The sequence below is a fragment of the Diabrotica undecimpunctata genome, chromosome 7 (genome assembly GCF_040954645.1).
Source record: "Diabrotica undecimpunctata isolate CICGRU chromosome 7, icDiaUnde3, whole genome shotgun sequence".
In the NCBI taxonomy this organism is placed as follows: Eukaryota; Metazoa; Arthropoda; class Insecta; order Coleoptera; family Chrysomelidae; genus Diabrotica; species Diabrotica undecimpunctata.
Window position 1 is genome coordinate 535,677 of NC_092809.1, and position 24,327 is coordinate 560,003.

Consider the following 24,327-nt stretch of genomic DNA (forward strand, 5'->3'; position numbering starts at 1 on the left):
AGAGCCATTTGTCTATTTTCTATTTTTTTACTCACTGAAACAAATATATCGGAATGAGGACAACTTCGCCTTTTCTGAGGAATAGTTCCATCTGTTTCTACTAGCTCCGAATCTAATTGGTCAATAACTATATACATTGCATCGGTAATTTTTTGCATTCAAATGTTTATAGAGTCCACGAGCTATCGTAGAAGCAAAAGATCCAGGGGTGAAGCAATTCCTGATCGTAAGCATGAGCATCCGGGTCGAAGGACCATGTATAAAATTGTGAAAAATCATGCTTAGAAATAGGAATAGCTTCACCTTTCTAAATTAATATATCTTAATAATGAAATAATCAATCAAATATTAAATAAATACCAAATGTATACAGATTTTAGCTGTAACTGTGTACAGATACATTACAGATCCTTATGGCACAGGTGCGGCTTTTATTGTTCCACTGCAAATACAACGCACATTTAAATTGAGTAAGAAAACGTCCGTTTTTACAGCAGAAGCTTTTGCCATTATGAAAGCTATAGATTTTATAATAGAGAATAATACTAAATACTCCATAATTCTTACTGATTCCCTTCCATCCTTACATAGCAAAAATAAAAACGATGCTCTCGCAAATTGAAGAAACAAAAACTGATTTTTTTGTTTGGGTAAAAGACCCAGGCATCACATACAATGAACAAGTTGACAAAGCACCTAAAGAAAGCATACAGTTTGGAGAAGTAGTTTATACTCTTATTAACATTGGACGAGAATAAATATAGCCAAGGATAATTTATATCAAAAATGATCTAAACAATACAGGTATTTCTACAAAGCACGCTGGATATTTCCACTTCATGGTTTGTTCCAGTTTCACTTTTAACAGGTATTTCTGTTTGACAAAATGCACAAGATACACATCGCTAGAACACGAGGAAAAACTACTGGTTTGCAAATTGCAACTATCCGAGAAGTTCCATAACAACCATATCCCGGATGAAGTTCGGACATGCTTTCTATCCGGCCCATTTACACAAAATAAAAATAATTGACAACAATATTTTTGTTAACCACATATTTTTTAATTGTTGCAAGTATACACATCAGTCCGGCGGGCGAACTTTCGACACCAAATTGTCTTTGTACCTGGGGTAATCGAAGGGTCAAATTTTATTATAGGAAATTTCGACACCGCGGCGTAAAGCAGGTAGGTAGGTAATTAGCGGCGATGGACATTTGCACCCAAGCAGGACAAGCGGGTTTTCCCAATATTTATTGTCACGGCGGGGGGCGTGGCACTTGTGTACTTGTGACTAAATTATTTCAGTTGTAATTTATTTCTTGTTTGACGTTGACTTGTGCACGTATACGGATATTTAAAAAATGAGTTTGATAAAAAGTTCTTGTGGTCGAGATTTATTAGTGGTGGAGCATCATTCGTTCTCGAAACAGAAAGTGTTAAAAAGCGGCGAGATATTTTGGCGCTGCATCCAAAAAAACACTAAGTGTTCCGCAAAAGTGTTTACAATAGGCTGGGAGGACCTCACCATCACAAGAAGTGATTTGGTACATAATCATGAAGCCGATCCAAAAAAGCTTGAAGTAAAGATGGTAACCAATGCATGTAAAAGAAAAGCCCAAGAGGACATATCGGAAAAGCCTGCCAAAATTACAAGAACTGCTGTTGCTGAGTGCGATGCCAATTTGCTGACGGTTCCTGACATAGCTAACATAAGAAAGAACATTTACAACTGTCGTCGTAAACTGTTACCAGTTCCGTTACCAAGAAGCATATATCAGAAGTCCATAACGCGGTTAGTAATTACTCTCCTAAAACCAGTCGCAATGAAAGTTTTTTGTTTTTAAATCACCCTGAATTAAATGTAATTGTATTTTCATGCGAGACAAATATTCGTTTGTTGTGTAAATTAAAAACTTTGTATATGAATGGTACATTTTCATACAGTACCAAATATTTTCTACAATTATTTACTATACATGGCTTGGAAAATGGACATTATGTTCCTTTGCATACTGTTTGTTAAAGGACAAATTGTCAATGACATACAAAAATTTATTTTCTTTATTAAGGTCTAAGATTTTTGAAACATTTCAATTATCATTAGAGCCAACTGAAATATTTGTGGACTTTGAAAAAGCAATTCACTGTGCTTTATTGTATATGTGGCCCAATGCAAAAATTAGTGGATGCCGTTTTCACTTACACCAAAACTGTTTTAAAAAAATTCAATCTTTGGGTTTGGTACAAGAATATAAGGATACAAATTCAGAAATTGGAAAATGGTCAAGGCATACGTTTGGTTTAACTTATTTAAATCCAGCAGAAGTTGAAGAATGCTTTCTTTATGATTTAATGTCATATAAACCTATAAACGCAACACTTGATATATATGCAGATTATTTACTGGAAAATTACATTTTCGATAGCGCTCTATTTCCACCACACATATGGTCTAATCAGAATCCGTCTATTGCCAGGACCACAAATGCCTGTGAATCCTTTCATTCGAGATTTAATTCTTCTTTTTATTCAACACATCCTTCTATTTTTATTTTTATTGAAAAGTTAAAAGAATTTCAAGTAGACACTTATGTCAAAATAAATAGTTTACATATACCAGCAAAAATCAAAGATACTACTGTTAAGGCTAAATTGGCATTTTTGGAGAAAATGATGGATAAACTACGATCCCAACAAATACGTAGGTTAGATTTTATAAAAGCTGTATCTTATCATTCCTATAATAGCAAATAAATCATTGTATACAAGTATATTAACGGTAAAATGTACAAAAATTAGGTACTAGTTGTATTATATTTAGATATTATTACAGTTATAAAGAAATAAAATGCACATTACTTTTATTAAAATAAATAAATTAATTAATTATGGTATTTTATTTATGTCGCAGCTATATTTATTTGGTGTCGAATATACCTGTAAGATAAAAACGGGAATTGGGGCTGGTGTCGAAACTTGCCATTAAATTTTAGTCGCTACCTGCTTAGTGTCGAAATTTCCTACGCCCCATCAGTCTGACATCTTTAGAAAAAATCTAAAAAGTTTAAACATTTACGGTCCCTACAATGTCATGAATCTTTTGGCACTAAATGATAATCGTGTTTTAGATTTTATTTTATTATTCATATTTCAGTCTAAAATTAAATTGTAGAATAACTAGTTTAGGCTTGTAACCTCAAATGTCTTTCCTTTTGTTTACATACCTACCTTACCGTGATCTACCCAGTATTTATTTAAAAAATACTCAGACCGACCTCTGGGCTAGAAAAGTGTGACCCTTGTCCTAAAATTTTGTTGGAAAAATAATGTTTGTTTTAATCATAACAAATTGGTCTGTCAGGCTGAGATAACCTAATAGGCTAGACTTAATACTTATTGAGTTTCTGGCTGCATAAATTAATCCTAAAAATAAAAATATCCCGATAAAATGTTTTAAAATACATTAAGTAGTAAAAATATCTCTACGTCTATGTATTAAATAACACATAATATGATGTGTAACCACAATAAATGATAAAAATATAAGGTAACCTTTGTATGTCCTTGATATAAAAGCTCTTATCACCGCAAAAATAATATTCCTACTTGATAAATATGCGATATGATGAATGCAGGTCCACAGCAGCAAGGCCCCAGAGGGAACAAAATTGTTAATTATGCAATGAAATAAACACCAACAATTATCTACACATATTTTTCATTTCGGAATAGCTGTCTAGTATGATAAGTGACCTGGAAAAAGCTAAAATCATTTATATAGTAGAAATCAGGGAACGATTACGTGAAGGTTAAAAAAAATAATATTTATGAAAATTTGAAGTCAATATGTTGATAATTAGTATGTTGAATAAAATATCAATCAATCAATTTGATTTTTGACGGCCTTATCAGTTTATTCAACATCAGCCTTCCAGGTGCACAGGCATGTTGTAAAAATAATGTTTTTCTTTAAACTTATTGATAAAACCTTTCACGTAATGTTATATTTGAGTTGATTTATTACACAAAACACAAAAAATATTATCAGAATCCCAAATATAATAAAAATAAATCTATCAATAATACACAGCCTTAACGTAACTATATACAGCGATAAGAGTTAAAAATAAACAAAAACAAACCAGCGTATCGCGAATGACTTATTATATTGATCCAAAGAGAAATAAAAGAAGCAGAGCAGAGTTAAATGTGAAATATAGTGGTATCAAAAGTCTGCAATAGATAACATTATTTTAGAGAAATATAAAAAAAAGAAATAATATGTGCTTTTTAAAGATGCTACGAAATACAGTGCGTATCTAAAATTCTACCCCCAAATATTTTCTGGACTATAAAACTTAAATTGACGCGTGCATTTGCATAACTCATTTCCATGTATATTTCTTACTAGTGATTTTGCCCCTCACCATGCGAAGAGGGATCCAATCAATTGCATCTACAATCACTCCGCTTAATTATTTTTCTGTTTTTCTTCTATTTAAAGCTAGCACGACAACAGAATAATATTTTAATCTGTTTAAACTTTTTGCGTAAATTCGTCTTATGAAATCGACCTACGTATAAAACCAGCGTAATTCCAGTTTGGCAATTTATTTGTTGGGAAAGCTCGAGTTTTGTATTATATTTTTTACCGATCAGCAAATTCGCTGACAATTTTTTAGGATCAACAAAATTTTCAACAGAATTAAAAATTAAATTTTTAAAATAATGAACTTCTTGCATGAAAGGGCCGGGGTCTTTTCACCTCCAGACAAAAATTGTTCTATCTGACAGTAGTTATCTGAAGGATAGACATTTATTTATAAAATAAAATGTACTCGTCTTTTCAGGTCAAATTATGTTGCGGTTACTTGTCTGTAAGATAAATGTCAAATTTATTTCGTAACACACCAATATTTAATTGTCAAAGAAATGACAATAATGTTTTAATATCTCTTTTGATTATACAATTTGTGGTGACAGGAATAAATTAAATTATGTAAAGAAAAATTTAATAACGAATAAAAAAATAATATATGTTTAATGATTCTTCTCAGGTTTTTCCATAACACTAAAATATTATATAAGGTTAGCAAACATCTTCAATTTCAAAAACTTCAGTAATGTCTTCATTTGGCAATTCATCTTCAAAGTTGTCGTAATTTTGATCTCCGCTAAATTGGATTGTTTAGTGGACTTCTTAAAAATGGCTTTATTATGGCTGATTCTCAAAGATATCTTCTTTTTTGTGTATGGTGCAAAGTATTCCAATATTTCAATCATTGGGGAAGGATTTCCGTGTCTATATTTGTTTTATAAGCTGCTGTAATGCCGTAATGGTATTATGGCCACCTTCTTTATATAGTTCAGCTGGAAGATTATCTATTCCGGGTGATTTGTTTCTGGCTAGTTTTTAGCTGCATCTTTAACCTCAAGAATCGTTGGTGGTTTTTTTTCATCATTCTCTACCTCATCTCTTTCGTCTTCCAGGTTTTTTTCTTTTTTCCTCCACATTAAGTGCCTGGTTAAAGTATTCCACTCAATACATCTTTTCTTGTTATTAACAGGTCGCCATTGTGACTTCTGCATTGTCTTGTGCTTGGCTTGAATCTTTTTTTGTTGATGTCAACTTTCTTATAGAAGGCTCTGAATTCTTTCTCTCTGTTAAGGTTTTCTTAATATTTAAGTTCCGGTTTAAGTATTTGGGTGGTTTCGTTTTTTTCTTTTGTGTGTCCTATTTTCTTCTCTTCTTCTTGTCTGGTAATTGTCTACAGTTGTTCTAGTTCGTCGGGTAAGCATTTTTTTGTAAGCTTCATTTTTTTCTTTTGTTGCGTTCTTGCATTTCTGTTACTATTTTATCTTTCGCTGCTGCTTCAATGTCTTCCTTTATTCTGGTCCACTAGGAGTCTATATCTGTCTGGCCTTCTTCATTTACATTTTGATTCCTTAGCCTTTTGGTGATGTTTTCCGAGTACCGTTCTGCAATTATCGCATCTATCAGCTTTAGCACATTCCATTTTTTTGTATCCATTTTATTTTCTTTACTGATGTTTGAAATTCTAACCCTCAATGTTGAGATCAGTAGGCAATAATCTGAGTCTATGTTTGCGCCTCTATAACTTCTGCAGTTTATTACGTCTGTTCCATACCTTGAATCTATTAAGATGTGATCAATCTGACTCGTTACTCTTTCATTAGGAGAGGTTACCTTGTGTATGTTCTTGTGTTCAAAATAGGTGCTAGCGACTGTCATATTGAGCGCTGCTGCTAATTTTCCAAGGCACACCTTCTCCCAAAGCCCTCAGTCCATAAACACATGATTCCATTTCCTGTGATGGAATCGTGAATTCCTAAAGTACACACTGCAAGCTGTTGTGAATTGTACATTTCGGAGTGGGTTAATTGGGGAATGTACAGTTACTGTTGCATATCGAAGGAATCTTAGATTCGCAGATAAATCTAACGAAAGCAATAACCTTGGGTTTCCTAGCTATATTTGTGGATTCGTCCACTTGAAGCGCAAAAAAATCAGCTGTTTTTTTTGAGTTTTCCATTTACTTGGGATTTAACATCCTTAGACATGTCCTCGATACGCCTTTTAATAGTATTATTAAATAATGGTATTTTTTAACCTTTTTTTCACATTCTACACCAAACATAATTTTAACAATTTCACAGCATGCTGGCAAAATAGTCGTCTCGGCAGTTGTATGGGATTTCAATTTTTTTGCAATCAACTCAGCCACAGCGTAACTGGCTTCTTGTACTTTACTCGACACAGATGAAATGACACAGATGATTAGGCTCTAAAGTTAGTGCCTAATCTTCTAAATTTAAAACATAAACCTTCGATTTTGAATTTTGGCAACAAATATCAGGCATTTGGAATATGCCGAAAAACGAATAATTTAAAATCCACAAGGAATCCAAGTTCCTGTAGTTGGCTGTATACCAAATATAACAAAAATTTTTTTTTCAAAAAAAAATTTGTATAATTTAAACCTTTACATTACAAACGATTGCACGTCACGGAAGATGCTTCCACGAAGACGGTATTAGGTGGAATTTGTAGTTCAAATTGTTTAATTTCAAAAGACGTACTTGTCTAATTGAAAATAGGCAGTTTTAAAGGTTTTACATCGTTTGTATTGATTAGATTTATATTTACAAAAAGGAAAAGACAGTTGAGATTTTATTTCACGTACAGGGAGCTTGCGCATCCGTTTATACGTATTTCGACCTAATAGGCCTCATCAGAACGGCTTTCGCAAACGCTCTGAACGTGAAATAAACCTTTTGTGTCTTAGGAAGCAACTCTAACATGGCTTCGTATAGACGCAATGTAGCGACATCTGATAATAAAATCGTAGACTAATTTTCGAAACCAAATTCAAGAATTCCGCTTTAATCTGTGCCTTCTAAAAATTGCAAGGCAAAACAGACGTTGATAAAGATGTTGAATTTGGTTTCGAAAATTAGTCTACGATTTATATTTAGATTACTTTTATAACAGAAACCACATTATATAATTCCTTCAAACACTACGAAGACGATATTATCAATGAACCAAGCAGAACATTTGGTAATATATTAGAATATTGTCATTCCGGATCACATAAAAATTGATTCTAATCTAAAACCTTTTTCCTTGTTATCAAATTCCTATCTCTATTCGTTCTCTAACTACCCCTCATCAATTTATCAAAGACATTTAAAACTAGTTAAATCATGGCCGTCACAAATTACGCCGAAATTAACCTAAAATACATCAATTTCCCAGTAAAAAAACTCGTAAACCATCAATTTTTTTCCATTCCATGCAAGTTGCGAGCTGAACACAGCTGCAACATTATTTATTATCTATTTAAATAATGAAATAAAAACATCAGCACAGCGTTTTAGAGACCTCAGATGCACCGATCACTGGTTCGGTCAAGTCAACAATTTGATCGACTTTTATACAAAAGGTAACGCAAATATCAGCTAACTACGTAGGCTGCTTGTTAATCATAACGTTTAAGCATCCTCAAATTTAATTGATTGGCAACTAAAATTATCTCTTTGTTATTGTAGTAGAGTCTATAAAAAATATATTTTTACCAATAATACTGTCAATGTTAGCACACTCATGTCAGTAGATGATGATAGAGTGTTGATCTGTCATTGCTATCTAACCTGTATACCCAAAGGCGAATATCCCTGAGTCTGCTGTATGTATGAATAATTAGTTTCTGAATAATAATTAAGAAGAAGAAGAGAAGAATAATTAACTTACCCTATCTCTACGTAACATGAGGTAATTAATTACAGTGGCGCACCCAGGGGGGGGGGGTTTGGGGGTTAACCCCCCCCCCCCCGCCAGGACCCTATTCCGACACTGTTACTCACACGTTTTAAGGACTCCAAATGGAGGTAGCATCATAAAAAAAATTTCGGTGACCAACCAAAACCCCCTCCCCCACAGAGGCAAATTCTAGGTGCGCTACTGATTAATTATCCATATCTATGCATCCATATCCATATATAGCAAATATCTTTTGTATACCCATATGGTTTAATATTATGTGCTTTGACTTTTGATCCCAATTCTCAGTAATTTTGTGTTTACTCTAATCTCATCAAACGTTTTGCTATACTTGACACTGCATTGGCATTGATTAGAACTTGGAAACAAATTAAAGTGTATTCCGACCTGCAAAAATATTATCGTATATGAAAGACTATTCTATTTTTCTAGATGAACCGTATTCTAATCTAGTATTCTAAGTAGGTATAGAATAAATTCTAGTATTATAAATAAAATTTTTCCCTAAATGCGTCACCTTTCCTATTCTAGTAACTTGATTCAGTCCCTGGCGAGCAACACCGTCAGCTGGCGCCGCTAACGGCAAAACGCCGAACCCTTGTTATCGAAGTGGAGGGGAGTCTCCAACAATTCTACTCTCACTCATTCGTTGCTGAACTGTGAAATGTGCGGAGTTTACATTTAGTTGTGATCCGTGTTGCTTGATTTGTTTACATACTCCCGCGGAGTGACATTTGACCATTAAAAGATTTTTGTAAAATCATTTAAATTAGTATTTTCTATGTGAAAATGCCTAATAAATCATATAGGTACTCTTTAAAGATTATATTTTTCTAGGTATATTTGAAATATTCGATATTTTAAAAATCTGTCTTTGCTGTGTAAAACTATTTCGAGTATTTGTCGGGGTGGTACGACCTGGGGTAGTTATTTAAAAAAATAACGCATTATACAAGTGTCAGATTCGTATACCTATCATCAGCTGTCCGGGGTTCGGAATCGACGATATAGCGCATGCGCCGACCCCACTTAGGGTCGTAGAGGGGACAACAGCTGAGTTCAGATACAAACTCAAAACATACAGTTCGTGTTTTCAGTATAAATCCTACATTCGAGGAGGAGAGTGTAATATGCTAAGCTAGCCGGGTGCAAGGCACTTGAGGACTTAGACAAATTTTTCTCCTGATTATAAGTGACTTTCTTTAGTGGGTGTTGTGCGATTTTTTTTATTTGAAATTTATTTTGGATATGTTGCCGCAAACCATGGATGCCTCGCGATCCGAGACACCCTCCCTTAGTGGTCAACCCATCTTTGGTTCTCAGTTGGTTGATAAAAATTCGTCGACTCCCTACTCTGATGCAACTCAGGTAGGTTGAAATTTTTTTGTTAATTTTCGAAAAGAAAAATATTTGTGCAGTGTTTAATTGTGATCAATTTGGATAACGTTTTTTTCTCTTTGAAATTTCTGAACAGGTATGAAATTGTAGTAAACTTTGACACAAATCTTCCACAAAAATAAATAATGTGTTTTATTGCTCAACAGTAATTACTTAAAGTATGTTTAATGCACATGTAATTATTATATTATATACTTAGTGTTGAGTTTTAATGGTAAATGATTTTGAATTGCTTGATTTTCTATACCTATATTTTTTATAAGCATACGTTAAATAGAGTTAAAAAGAAATCTGAATTTATGTCCAAAAAAATTGGAAGAGAGTATTGATCAACAGTGTACCTATACATAACTATCTTCATAATCAGTTTAGCAATTTATAAATATTTATTTTATTATAATGTGCAATAACTTAAATTCGTATTTATGTTTTGAAATCATTCTTCGTCCAGACAAATATTTTGATATTTCTGAATAAAAATTTCAGTAAAAAGGGAAAGTGAAAATATATTATTATGTAGTATTGTTAAATAATTATAAATGAAATATAGACTGGCAATTTCATAGTGAATAGTTGTCCATAAAAACAATTTGAGGTTCATACCACTGTTTCGGATATATTAAGTTTTCTATAGAACTAAATTTAAGTGCTCTTCATGCTATAATTATTATAGTTTTGAATATATTATTTGCAAGAGGGTAAACATTCTCTACATATTCATGTTTTAATTTTAAATTGGATTTCGTGACATCAGGAAAAATACTAAATTTAGTTATTTTTGTTTATATGATTGCTTGCTTTTAGTATGTATCTAAAGTTATAAAGTTACCAAAACAGTATGAAAGTTGTCACAAAAAGTGTTATTTGTAATTTTCCGAAGACATTTGGGAGAAATCCATAGATTGCTTTCTCACTACAGAGTAAACTTCACACATAATTTTGCATTGTAAAAAGGATAAGTATTAAAATTTTACACTTAATTTGATTATTTTTGTCTGTAGACAGTATTATCTATAATCCGAAACGTACCAACCATTCATCTGAAATTCTTTTTAACCATAGTGGTTAATTTTTATATTATCAAATGACCAAAAAGTCTATAAATTTTATTATATTTGAAATTTATTGTAACTACTATCTCTTTTTTCTTTTATCAGGCCAACTATCAGTTTGTACTGATTTATTATCCTAAAGGCATATACTTAAGTACCTATTTGTAGATGTTTGTCATCTTTTCTGGTTTTTAATATAAGTAAGTAACATGGACAAATCCTATGAATGTTTTTTACCTCTTCTATGCCTATTGACCTATTCTATTATCTAATTGATTTGGATGATGAACTAATCCAATCTCTGGTGATGCAATAATTTTTTTTCAATGTTTCCTAAATTCCCATTCATGAAATTTACTACGTATGATCAGTCTCATCTAAAAACTCAAAATATCACAATTACCAACATTTGAAGCAACGAAGTTTACATGTAATAATTATTTTTAAAGTATTTGTTTCCTGGTAAATTTAATTATTTACTTTTAAGGCAATAAAAAAAAACAGTGAATAGCTGCATTCCTACACCAGTTTTAGCACTATTTGTTTTGATAATGTCTGATAACATCTGATATTATTGTAAAAATCAGACAAACTTAAATTATTCCATTTCAAATTTTATTCAAAAGTCACACAAAAATACAAATTTCGTGAAACTCTACGATCTGCTGTCCTGAAGTTTGACAGGACAATGATCTTATTATTTCTCCATACTTTTTACAATTCTGAATTTTTTGGAGCTTCTACTGTAGAAATAACTGAACTCAAATGTTAATCTCAATGAATATTAATATTTTCATTTGAGAAGTTCTCTAGTGCATAAAATTACAAAATTGAGTTGATACCAAAAGGAAGATGTTGGGATACTACAAAAATTGCTTAAATACGCCGTAAATCTTCTTCGTGGTTTTTTTTATAAATATATTAATTATGAGTAATTTATACCAACTTTGGTAAATTGTAAGTAGTAAGTACATACTTCCAACGACCATTAAATACTGCATTAACTTGCACATATTATTATCAACTATATTGTAAATGAAAGACTTGAAAGTATTTGTTGATTTAGTTTTGTCTATTTTGAGATGCACTTCTTTTCTAACCATCTTTAATGTTGAATCACCTTACACCATCATGTGGTAGAAAGGTTTTTGACAACATATATCAGCTGCGCCTGCAAGTCTAGTAGCTTTCTCATTTTTTTTTATTACTTTTCACATTCTCTGTTGAATTCTGCCTAATATCTACATTATTCATGTCGACTTCTTATATATTCCTGTAATATAAACTATTTATTATTTACTTTTAAATGTTAGGCTTAATTGAACAAGTTCCAGTGTCATTATGATTTTTGTATAGTGTAGAAACTATATTTCTAATTTTCAGTAATTTAATACTTAGTTATTATATTATTGCGATATTTTTCAAATGCAACATTATCGAAATAATTGACTTTTTATCTGTTTTACTTATATTACTAAGATAATGAGATACTTACTTAATTAACGTTCAAATTATTTGGTTCTCCATATTTCAAAACTTTACTTCATAATTAATTATCAGTAAGCTTTTTCTTAATAAGAAAATATTCATGAAATGAATCTATATTCAGATTCGATCTATAAATAGCACACTGGGCGTTAGGGTTATCATATTTGCGAGTTATGAATTAGTTAAAACAGTTATGGGAATTAAAATTTTTATTTACATCTAATAAAAACAAGTTATTTTTTATAATACTGTATAATTGTACACAATGTTACAGTATATTTTACACAATATGTTAGTAGTCTGGCTTTACAATTTTCTCCATGACATCGTCTTTGCTTTTCACGTTTTTCTTTCCTTTTCCATCTAGTCCTACGTCCATAAAAGCTTTTGATGATGATGTAGGTACTCGGTCTTCCTACTTATACTTCTTGTACTAAGTGTCAATTTTAAGAAGCAAAAGTGTCATATCATTCTGTCGCGTGAATATTGTCCAATATCACTTCTTAGCTCTGATTTTGGTGACATATTTTCCAGAAAAACAGTAGTGTTAATTCACGCCTCCCATGTAGATATTATAATGTTTTAACACTTGTTGAGAAATTAAACTTTTCTTTCGGCCTTGCGATCCCATCTACTAGCTTGTACAATAAGTTATATATTATCGGAGTTAGATGCTATAGTAACACACTTATTATCTTTACAAAGAGTTTTGTATCTTGTATAGCACATACTTAGTACACTTCCATAATCTAATATCCTGCAAGGTTCCTTTTGCTCAGTATACACATTTTTTGTGAATTAATTAATAAATATCTACTGGTAAATAAATTATTAAAAAATACCCAGTAAATTGCAAGTTCATGAAGTGCAAGTGCAATGTAACATATCAAGTACGTACTACTACATACATCATTTACTTGGACTAAATCATCATCAGATTCATCTTCATCTGCTAAAGAATCAGATTTCTGCGGTAGCACTATTACATCGATCTCTTAAGCATCCATCAAATTAGGATCATTTATTATATCGTCTAATTCTTATGAAGGTAATGTTTTTCGACAGATCTGGTAAGAACAATGTATGTAATGTAGGGTGCTGACCAAAAATAGTAAAAATATTTTATTTGTTTTATTTATTATCCAAAATAATATTCGTTAAAATATTAGTTACCTACCGTGAAATCATTTCCCAAATATGATTAAATACAAAACTTTTTATGCAAATAGCAATATGTACAATTAAAAAAGTTCCAAAGATTTCTGCACATAGAACTCAATACTGAAATATAGCATATTTTGATATCGCTAAGTACCAGTGACCTATTTATAGGATAATAAAATGAATTTTATTCTGACGACTCAACAATTTATCTTTCCTATATTTATTTATGAATATTGGTTATAATAAACATTACTCCACAATAATAATCCATTTGAAAAATTAAAAAGTTACGAAATCAAATGTTTAAATTTAAACAAAATCACTAAATTTGTCCAAAATTTATAATTAAGTAGTTTATTGAATGAGTATTGGTAGTATAATCAAACTAAAATTACAATTCAATTTAATATTGCCTAAAATATATACGATCAATTTTTTTTTAATTTAAATAAACTTTAATGGTTGTAAAAAAAATTAAATTTTTAATGATCTATAAACACGACGGTGGCCTATAATAAAATACTTAAGAAATGACTGAAGTAATATGTTTAAAAAACATATTTTTACGGAACAAAATTGCAGTCTTTTTTTTTAGGAAAGGTAATGAAAAATCGTGTTCAAACCTAAAAATATGAAATCTATAAAATAATTATTTAAGTAGGTATTTAATATTTTTATTATGGATGGACATAAAAATCAGAGTCTCCTTAAAAATGAACGCATTAGTGAACATTTTTTAGTGATAAAATATTACATTCTGAACAAGGTTAGAAATTTTAACCTGAGGAACCAAGAGTAGATCAAATTTTTATTTTAACCGAGTAACACACTGTACTTTCTCCCATTCAATCTGAACAAAACAAGATATTTATTGGAACAATTATGTTGCATTGAATTATTGTTTATATTTATCGTGTTTGAACATTTTCGTAAATTAAAAAACAGGATTACCAACGAAATAATTCCAGTAATTGAAAAAACTAATTTACTTACTTAGATAATAGATCTATTCTATTTTGCAAATAATTTTTTTTATCTGTAATTACCAACGTAGTTACTGATATAAGTCACACTTGTTGTTGTAATTAATAAACAAATCAGAAGGAACAGCATTTCTTTATAATATTATAAAATCTTCCGTAATTGTAAAATCCTGGATGTTAAGTTTTGTATCAGGAATTACAATTGGTATTTCTGGTCCCAAATATTCAATTTTAGAAATTTTAATGTTTTAAAGCTCATTTTTGCTGCATTCTTGTAAAACTCTCAAAATAACAATGACAAGAATATCCCAAAAAGAAAAACATGTTCTTAAAATTGCTAATTACCTTTGTGGTTAAATATATCTGGAGTATTTCCTAAGAATTGCATTGTGTCAAAGATTTTAATTTTTATGCCTTGAAATATCGATACCGTTTTCACATTGTTGCTTTTAAAATTAAATATTTTTCAAAATCAATACTTTCAATTTTTTTAAGGCCAAAATCGTAAAAAACTATAAACATGCACTGTGTCAAAAAATCCAACTCTACACTATTTCTTTGGCCAAATCTTTCAAGGTTACATGCCCGAGAAACTTGATTTCTAGCCCATTTCAAGTGTAATCCCCATTAGTCTGAGGTTTTATAGTTTTTTTAGTGTCGTTCTTCTTTCAGCTGCCTGCTAAAGCTTTGATTAAATTAGCAGCCATCCTCGGTAGGCCTATCTGAATAGTCAATAAAATGTACCTATCTAATTTGTTAAAGTAGCTGTAAACCTATATATTTAATTTGATTAAAATACCCTCTTGGTGATAGAAGAGGGTGAAGTTGTAGCTGAAATATACACGATTTCGGTAGTATGATTGTTTGAAAAAGTTTTAGTTATAAGTATGTGTTCACACCAAAAGCCTCGAGAGTGTTTATTTCATTTCGGTAATTGAAAAAATGTTAATTGATTTACTTAGTTTATTGATGATATATATTTATATTGATATAATTTCATAATTATTCTTTTCACCTAAAAACTGTCAATTTTTGGATTGCGGTGCTTTAATAATTATTAAGAACACTACGTCGTCTATGACTGACATAGTTTTTTCAGCAAATACCGAGCGTTCGGAACTTATTTTAAAATATTTGATTTTTTAGACTATTATATTTTATTTTCTATAAGGTTTACAACTTTTTTTGAAGTATTACTCACTACATCAAGAAATATCCGAAAAACTTGGAGAGTCAGACAAGGATGTACAGTGTCACCTCTATTATTTACCACGCGTACTCTGGGGACATAATACTGGAAGCTAGTGAATCAAGGACAGCAGGTATAAACCCTCCTTGAAAACCCGGCGTTTAGGTAGGATTTTTTCCGCTCAGAACTTTCGTAAATTCCAAAATTTATGCCTTCTGTCTGGCACTTTCCTTTTGGTCGACGTGGACTATAACTTTAGTAGTACTAATACACTATACATAAAAAATTACTCAAATCTCTCGCAAAAGTCCTGCTCGTAACAAATTAATGATTCCTTTAAAAGAGGTGTATTTCTAGAGTGTCTAAAGACAGCCATTATTATTCCTCTTCATAGGGGTGGTGAAAAATCGAATGTCTCTGCAACCATAGACCAATGGTCTTACTACCGGTGCTATGTTTTCTGTACTACATAAGGTTTACCAAGCACTAAACAACAATTTTTACACTGCCACTGTTTTTTGAGACTATGCCAAAGCTTTTGATTGAGTACCACAATGAGTTTTTATTGAATACGATTGACTAGTAATATAAAGTGTCTGTGAAGACTATGGAATCAAAGAGTGGCCGCTTAATCGATAAGTGATAAAAATACTTAATTCCTTTGAGATGTGGACATGTCGAACGATTCTGAAGATCTCATGTGTGGATAATGTAACGAACATTGAAGTGTTAAGAAGAGGGAATCATAATAAAGAACATAATATACATAATCACAATACAGAGCAGGAGTTTCGGCAGAAGATGAATATCTTGACTGAAGAATCTAATCAAATGGTATGGTTGGAGCTCAAAACAACTCTTTAGAGCAGTTGGTTCGAGCTCTAGAATGGCTATAATGATTACCAACCTCCGTAATGAAGGTATCACTTTTAAGAAGAAAAAGTTTTTAATGACTGTGGTGCACATCTGATATTTCACTGTCTTTTGGTTTTCTCAACAAATTATTCTTGGCCGCTAACAGTTATTTTCCAATAATATTACTCATTTTCAATTATACAATTTTCAGAACATTTTCCAATTGATTATATTATTTATATTCCACACAATTACTTGGAATAATTATTAACTAAGCCATTAACTAAGAAAACATAGCTATGAGAGAATAATTTTATTTAGAATAATTTATGAAGTTGTGTTATCTTTTAAAAACATGTCCAATAGCCTTGTGATTCGTAGGTACCTACTCATTATGTGAAATTATCTATTTAAGCTCCCAAGGTATGTTAAGGGGTAGTAATTCATTTGGTGTCCAGTTATGTACACTGTATAACATTATTATAGTCTCGCAATCAGGGAGGTAGTAGCGTTCTCTCGTCACAGTTAATGAATATGACACGTGCGAATCAAAAACGTACCGAAAATACCATAAAAATTTAATTGTTTACAAGATATAGGATAAAAGAATATCCAAATAATTCAGTTGCGGACCACCGGGTTCTATTCCCGCACATATTCTCAATTTACATTTTTATCGAGAGCTTACTCAAAATAAAATTGTTATGCAAAACGTCAAACAAAACAAAAATGTTTTTGCTATTTCCTAATCGCTCGCTATCTACTTACAGCAAATATTTTTTACTTTTACCTTGACCTTCGTTATTCCTACCAAATTGATCATGTAAACGATTCCGGGTCGAAATAGATGTTCTATCAGTACTGTAATTATTACTAACATTGTAAAAATAGATTTAGAAGTAAATCTGAATAAGATTGATGGTGCTGTGTAATGGGAATAATGTTAACAAGAGCGCACTTAAATGGTAAACACACCAACGTACTGGATCTATTCAATGTCAAATACTTTTTGTTAAAAAAAAAGCTTTTGCAAGACGATTTGTATTAAAATTTGGATTGTGGTACAATTTTGGGATTTTTTACAAACAAAATAGATCTCGCCTGTTAACCGAACTTTGCCTTCTGTTTTTATCCTTGCTCAGTATATTTACCATTAAGCATAAATTAATAATAGTACATAGAAAATAAATCCTGTGTCTTGATCTAAAGAGCAGAAATTATCAAAAGTTCCTTTTTTCTTTACCTGAATGAAGGTACATGTTAAATGCAGGCTTTAAATTCAGGATCAATTGAGCGGAGCACACTAGTTCGCTTCTAAGGTCAAAAAACCCTTTTAATTATATACTATAATATATAGTTCGCTGTGATAGTTAAGCGGATTAAGTATTGAAATTGATATCAGCAAAATGGGTACTGTGACTTTTCTATTTTATATAGAAATTATATAAAATATTGGTTGTTAGATATTTTTATACGAGACAGTGGAATATTCACTTCATTTTTGTCACCATTTTGAAAAATGTTAACGATTGATTTAGAAATTTTGATCTGGTTTAGGAATTTTGTTAGCTATTTTGATATTACTTCGAAAATATATGAGATAAAGCAATAAAATTGTATGTTATGTAATATTCTAACCTATGAAAAATAGGGTAATTGTTTGCCATAAAACAAAAAATGAATGAAGTTATCTGAGCAACGTCAAAAATGACATTTTAAAAGTACTAAAGACCAACTTCGATGTATTATTCGTAGGCAAAAACAATGTGGGTAAGACATAATTGAAGCACGCCTGATTTTTGAAAAAAATAGTAATTAACTACACCTACAGTAATTTAAATGGTATTATACTATTACGTATAATAGAGTTATATTGTAAGCGATAACGAAATAAACTACAAACCTCGTATTATCGAAAATTTTAGTAAACGACACAAATCTGGCTGCTTGGAAACACGTTTCTTATTAATTAATCTGACAAATTATGCGGATATGATAATTTTTCGAAAACAAAAACATTATTGGTATTTGATAAGAATCCAAAACATTCAACTGTTATCACTATATACATTTTTATTAAAACATATTAATATTTACGGAAACCGATACACCACCAACTTCCTTAACATCGTAACTTTCGAAAATAATGTGACATAATCATTTTAAAATAGACAGCTGGGTACATACTTGCTATCAAAATATCCAATTTGTCATGCTGGATTGTTTCAAAACTTTGGCTCAGAGGTGAAGTTAGAGATAAGTGTTGAACGAGTTTTGGCAGGAACAGTTTTGACTATTTTTACGTTTTTTCGATCTTGGCAGATGTCCCGAACGGCCATATGGGCAGTTCGGCTTGCGACAATTACAAGGATTGGTCAGGAGAAAAACCCGAATTACCAGAAACGTATCTTGTTTACTTTTCAACAATTAAATTCCACTTAAGAATTCACTACAGTCACCTTTTTTCTTAATAATAGTTTGAAATTTATAGGCCACAACAAATTCTACAGGAAGAGCGAAATATATACACTAGATAAAAACTATGGTAATATTATATCCCTTGCATTTTCTTTATTCGTTTTAAGTCTCAATATTTCGTCACGATTTTGTGACTTCTTCAGGAGAAAACTGCAAATTTATTAGAATTAATAAATATATCATTACTTACAACTATAGCAATACATATACTACAGGTCAATCGGTCCCTATATAGGTACATTCTTAATTAATAATATGTTTTCCAACAACAGTAATTCTATTAACACTTATGAAAGATATCGTTTTCTCCTCTTAATTCTGTTCCTCAATACAATATTTTTAAATCCAAAAATTGATCCCCTACCACCATGGCGGGATCCAGAAATAATCTGATAATCAATGACAGAAAAGAAGCATTAGCAATTTATAAACAGTCACCACGCATTGATAATCGTCTAAAATGTCAGAAAACGACTGCTAAAATAATCAGTTCCTGTTAAAACCTTTTTTCATAAACTAAATTAGACTTTGTCCTTAAAAACCGCTTTAATACTTCTCCTGGAATTGATCACGAAAAATACAAATATCCCATGCTAACCAACTTACCAGATGTTGCTAAAAATATTATTCTAAATGTCTTCAATATCATCCATATCATTCAAAATAACATAGTTATCGACTCATTCAAAAACATCTTAGTGATTCCTATCCTTAAACCCGGAAAAGACCCAAACACTGTGAGTTCATATTAAAATTAATCGAAGAATTCGAAGATGAATTACCGACAATGACGCCAATTCTAACTTTCGTGCTTTCGCAAACTTTCACCTTGGATAGATACTGAATTAGAAGCCTAGACCATCACAGAAAATAAAAAACAATAGCTGGAAAACAAATTATCTCGCCTGGAAATTGTCAGTGAATTAAGCATAATGGAGATAGCAGTTAAAAAACTCGCCTCCAGACTCTACCTCATAGTTGGCCGGGAAAAAGGTCGATAATAAACTAATAATATCATAAGAATGTTAACAATATAATAAATTATATGAGTTCAAAAATTTATAATAAAAAATTAAGCCTAATGGTTCGTTTTTGCAGTGAAAATTATTCGTTGAAAACCCTCTATAAAATTGCTCTGATGTCTTTTTATTGTAAAATTACCAGAAAAAGAGTGTTCAAAAATTTTTAGTTATTTTTAATACAAATAAATTTGTAGAAAATTTAATTTGCTACAAATAATCTTTTATAAAATTTTCTGTGGGGTTGATAATTACGAGATACAGCGCGAAAACCCTTTGCCCCACTTTTTCCCAGATACCAACCGGGCGACAAGAGTGGTGACACTTGTGACCCCACAAACTTCAACTTAAGCTTTTATTAACCACCCCCAAACATCAAAAAAGTAAAATTGCGTCTTCTCAAAAGTGTTATCTTAATGTAACTTTTCAATGGACATCTACACAAAAAGACATTTGTACTCCTAGTACTTAAAAAAAAACGGCATTAACACTTTGGCTACTGGCTATAAATTTGAAGTTTTTTGTCAGAAACTGAAACTATATTTTGGTAAAATTCACAATATTTAATACTAAAAACATGTAAATATCAACATTTAGGTATTTTTTTGAAAAAAAAATCATGTGTAAGGGCCGTGTCAAAAAATGGTACACACAGTTTGTGGCAGAAATAAATGCGTAATTATCTTCTTAGAAACTATGTGTACCATTTTTGGACACAATGTTCATTTTTTTGCTTGACAGTAATGAGTGTCAAAAAAGCAGTTGGTACACAAAAACTTATCACTGCATGCTAGACAAGATGTTTTAACACGTTTTGTTTCTTTTATAGCAAAGTTACGTCCATTTCTAGCACTATTATTTTTATAACATCTTGTACAACGACCTCTCTGTTCCACTTCGGAAAGTTTGTGATTTCTTTCTTGGTTAACACGACGATCATCCAAATTTTTCATCTGAATATTTCGACTACGAAAAATTTCTGAGGCGATTTCTTCTCTAAATTTAGTGATACTTATCTTTTTGTTTGTTATAGCCTCGTATGCAGTATGTGCATTTATAATAGATGTGTTAACCAAAAGTTCAATTGAAACTTTCCTATACCACTTAATACCCCTACGCACTGCTGATGAATATGATGCTTTTTGATCAGAGACGTCTATAAATGATTTCACATTATTATACTGCACAATTGTGGAAGGCTTTCTCGCGACACCCCTTTTTGTTGGCACGTCCACTATTTCAGGCACAGACTCCGTAGTGAGAAACATGACATCTCTTTTGTCTTTCCATTTTCCAATTATGATTTTACTGTTACTCTGTCTCATGACTAATTCACCCCTTTTTAATTTAGCCTCACTTACTACTTTTGGATTATGCTTCCTGTATTTTCTCAGTGTGCCTATTAAATGTGTATCTTTGTACAGAAGTTCGTGTGCTAAATTCACGCTAGTGTAATAATTATCTGTGCACAAAACGCGACCTGAATGTAAAAGTGGTTCCATAAGCTGTAGCACCACTTTTGTACCAATTGGCTTTTCATTAGGTGTTTGCTCTTTTCCTGTATAAATTTTAAAATTGTATGTGTAACCTTTTACTCCACATAGTTTAAATAATTTCACACCGTATTTGTGACGCTTCCCCGGTATATATTGGCGAAAGCTCAGTCGTCCTCGAAAAGGAATCATCGTCTCATCTATACACACATTCTTGTCAGGAGTATATGCTGATTGAAACTTCTTGATTAACAAATTTTGCAAGGGAAGGCATTTTTTGAGCCTATCATCTGAGGCAATTTCGTTGTTTGAGAAGTGCAAATTGGACAAAAGAAGCTCAAACCTTATCCTGGACATGTGAACAAATTTTCCAATTTCATTTTTGTACAGCATATTGGTGCTAAAATAATCTTTCAAAGTGGGTTTACGATTCAAACCCATCCATATTAGAAGACCTAAGAAAACAAAAATTTCGGATTGATTTGTGTTTCTCCATTGTCCCAATAATGCTGTTTTTGTTAATGTTTCATTTGTAATTCCTGATACTATTTTCTGTTCAGCATATCTGTTGGTTTCCTCGACAATAAGTGATAAGATATCGTTGTCAATAAATAATTTATAAAAATGAATTGGATGATCTCCTTCCCTTTGTGCAAAAAAACTTTGGGAGAATCCTGAATCTTCCGTGAAAGTAAATGTGTTCAAATTACCTACAAAATTATAAACTCAAAACTATAAAAGTGAATACTAATTTATATATTACCTGCACAATTATTCCAAATGATATTAGGATTAGGATTATTTAAAAAAATATCAGGTTCAAAATCGTTGTTGAGAAATTCTAGATCAGATTCGAATTCTAACTCTTGCCCATCACTGTTAATTTCTAAATTAGAGGAAGAAGAACACGAATCTTGATCATTTGGATCATCTATATCCATAGCATCATCATCATCATCTTCACTAATAAACTCATACTCCATTTCACTCATATTCTCGGCTATTTTACGTAGTTCAGCATCACTTAATTTTTTATTTGACATTTTAAGTACTAATTTTAGAACCGTAAACACACAAGACTAATATTGCACAAACAACAAGTTTCTGCAAGTCAGAAAATGGCCATAATATGCCATCTGCTGAAAGAGTCTCAAACTGCTCCGACATAATTTTAAAAAATCGGTCATAGTACAGCCATCTGTTGATTAAGTCCCAAACTGCTTCGCCAGAATTTAGCAGTAAACTGTAGGAACCTAGATACGCATTTAAAACCATCAGAACTGTGTTCACCAAATGTACACACAGCTTGAAACATTACCATTTCATGTGACCAAATTTGGTACACGCAGTTTCTGGTAAACATCAACTGTGTACCAGAAATGGTACACACAGTAGCCAAAGTGTTAATAAAGTGGATAATTAGTAATTTCTCTTGGTGTGATCGTTCAAAAATAACAAAAACACAAGACGAAACCCGTCTTTTATGACGCTTAACTCACAACGCATAAAAACATACATTTCACAAATTTATTATTGATATTTTTATAGCGGCAAAGGTCTCCGAAATATCATAATTCTGTATTATTTATTTAAATTTAGATTTTATCATTTTTGCCTAATTTTAGATGAGATCACTTTTATTTTGAATGTTATTTACAATAAAAGGAACCACAGGTCGTTGACATTGCGATTTTGATAAATTTGCGTCGAGTGGGTAAGTAACCTTTTTGGTATATTTTGAATGGAAGTTTAAATGTAACCGGTGCGATTATTTGTTATTCGATGTTCTATTTAATTCATCTCGTCAAGAACATAATATGAGTGACAAATGATCAATACATGTCTACTTTATGAGACCAACTATTGTCATTATTTACTTTGCTATATTGCTCATATTTTACTACATTGTAAAAGATTTTATCATGATAACTGCTTTCTTTTTGATTCGTTCTTCATTCCTCTGGAGGTGGCATCAATTTTTTAATTAAGTAACGTATTTCTCTTCGTCAGATATAGCTATTGTAACATGTCCATGTCACTTTAACTGTTGTTATAATGATTTTTCAACTCTTGGTAGACACAAAAGTAGTCTTCTTTTTTGTAGATTTCTGAAATTTTTAGTTTTTCTGTTATTGAATGTAATCATTTAAATTCATTCCACATTTTTGTGTCTTATTTATGTCTTGGATATATTGCATTTGATTATAAATATTTATTTCAATCCTTGTTTTACGTAATATTTAATTTATCTCTTGGTACTTTTCAGTTACTCCAGCGTAACAGAAATAATTAGTTCAGAAACTATGTTCTGTCACATTTTCTTTAAACATGTCATCATGTACCATCATCTGCTATTATGCCAACCATAAAAATCTACTAAATTCTCTGTCAGTTAGGAATCTCACATAAAAGCTCGTTTTTAATGCTGTGATTAGTTACGGTAGACATTTTTTACCATTCCATTTTGAACAATAGAATATTTCACACCGATTTAGGTACTTGTCATCCGGTTTTCGGTAATTCGTTAAAAAAGGTCAAACTCTGTGACAATTTCGCACCGTTAAGTTGAAAAATTGGTACATCTGTGAAGAAAACTGTTTGAACGTTGCCATCTATGAAATTGTTTAACGTCATTTCGGGTACGACCAACATCACTATAGTTTATTTTTATGAACGAGAGAGTAATTAGCATAATTTTAACTGGTAGCTCCGACCACTCCATGGGCGTGCTCAAGATTAATTGAAAAATTACTTTGAATAATTGTAAAAAATAAATGAATTATTTCAGTGTTATAAAGTGATCTCTTTTATCACACACTATATTAGAACTGACTGGCCTACATTAAAAAGGGTTTTAAAAAATTCACATTTTTTTTAATTTTTAAAAATTACAAAAGAG

At 31.2% G+C, this 24,327-nt stretch overlaps 1 protein-coding gene across 1 annotated transcript in view; it reads left to right on the forward strand.

Annotated features, from left to right (window-relative positions):
• Positions 1 to 8,966: 8,966 nt before the first annotated feature.
• The window catches only part of LOC140444900 (uncharacterized), a 95,192-nt gene continuing 79,831 nt past the window's right edge, over positions 8,967 to 24,327 (forward strand). The window contains exon 1 of the mRNA XM_072536583.1: positions 8,967 to 9,677. Within this exon, the coding sequence (XP_072392684.1) occupies positions 9,558 to 9,677 (120 nt within the window). The 5' untranslated portion in view covers positions 8,967 to 9,557. The remainder of the gene's footprint in view (positions 9,678 to 24,327) is intronic.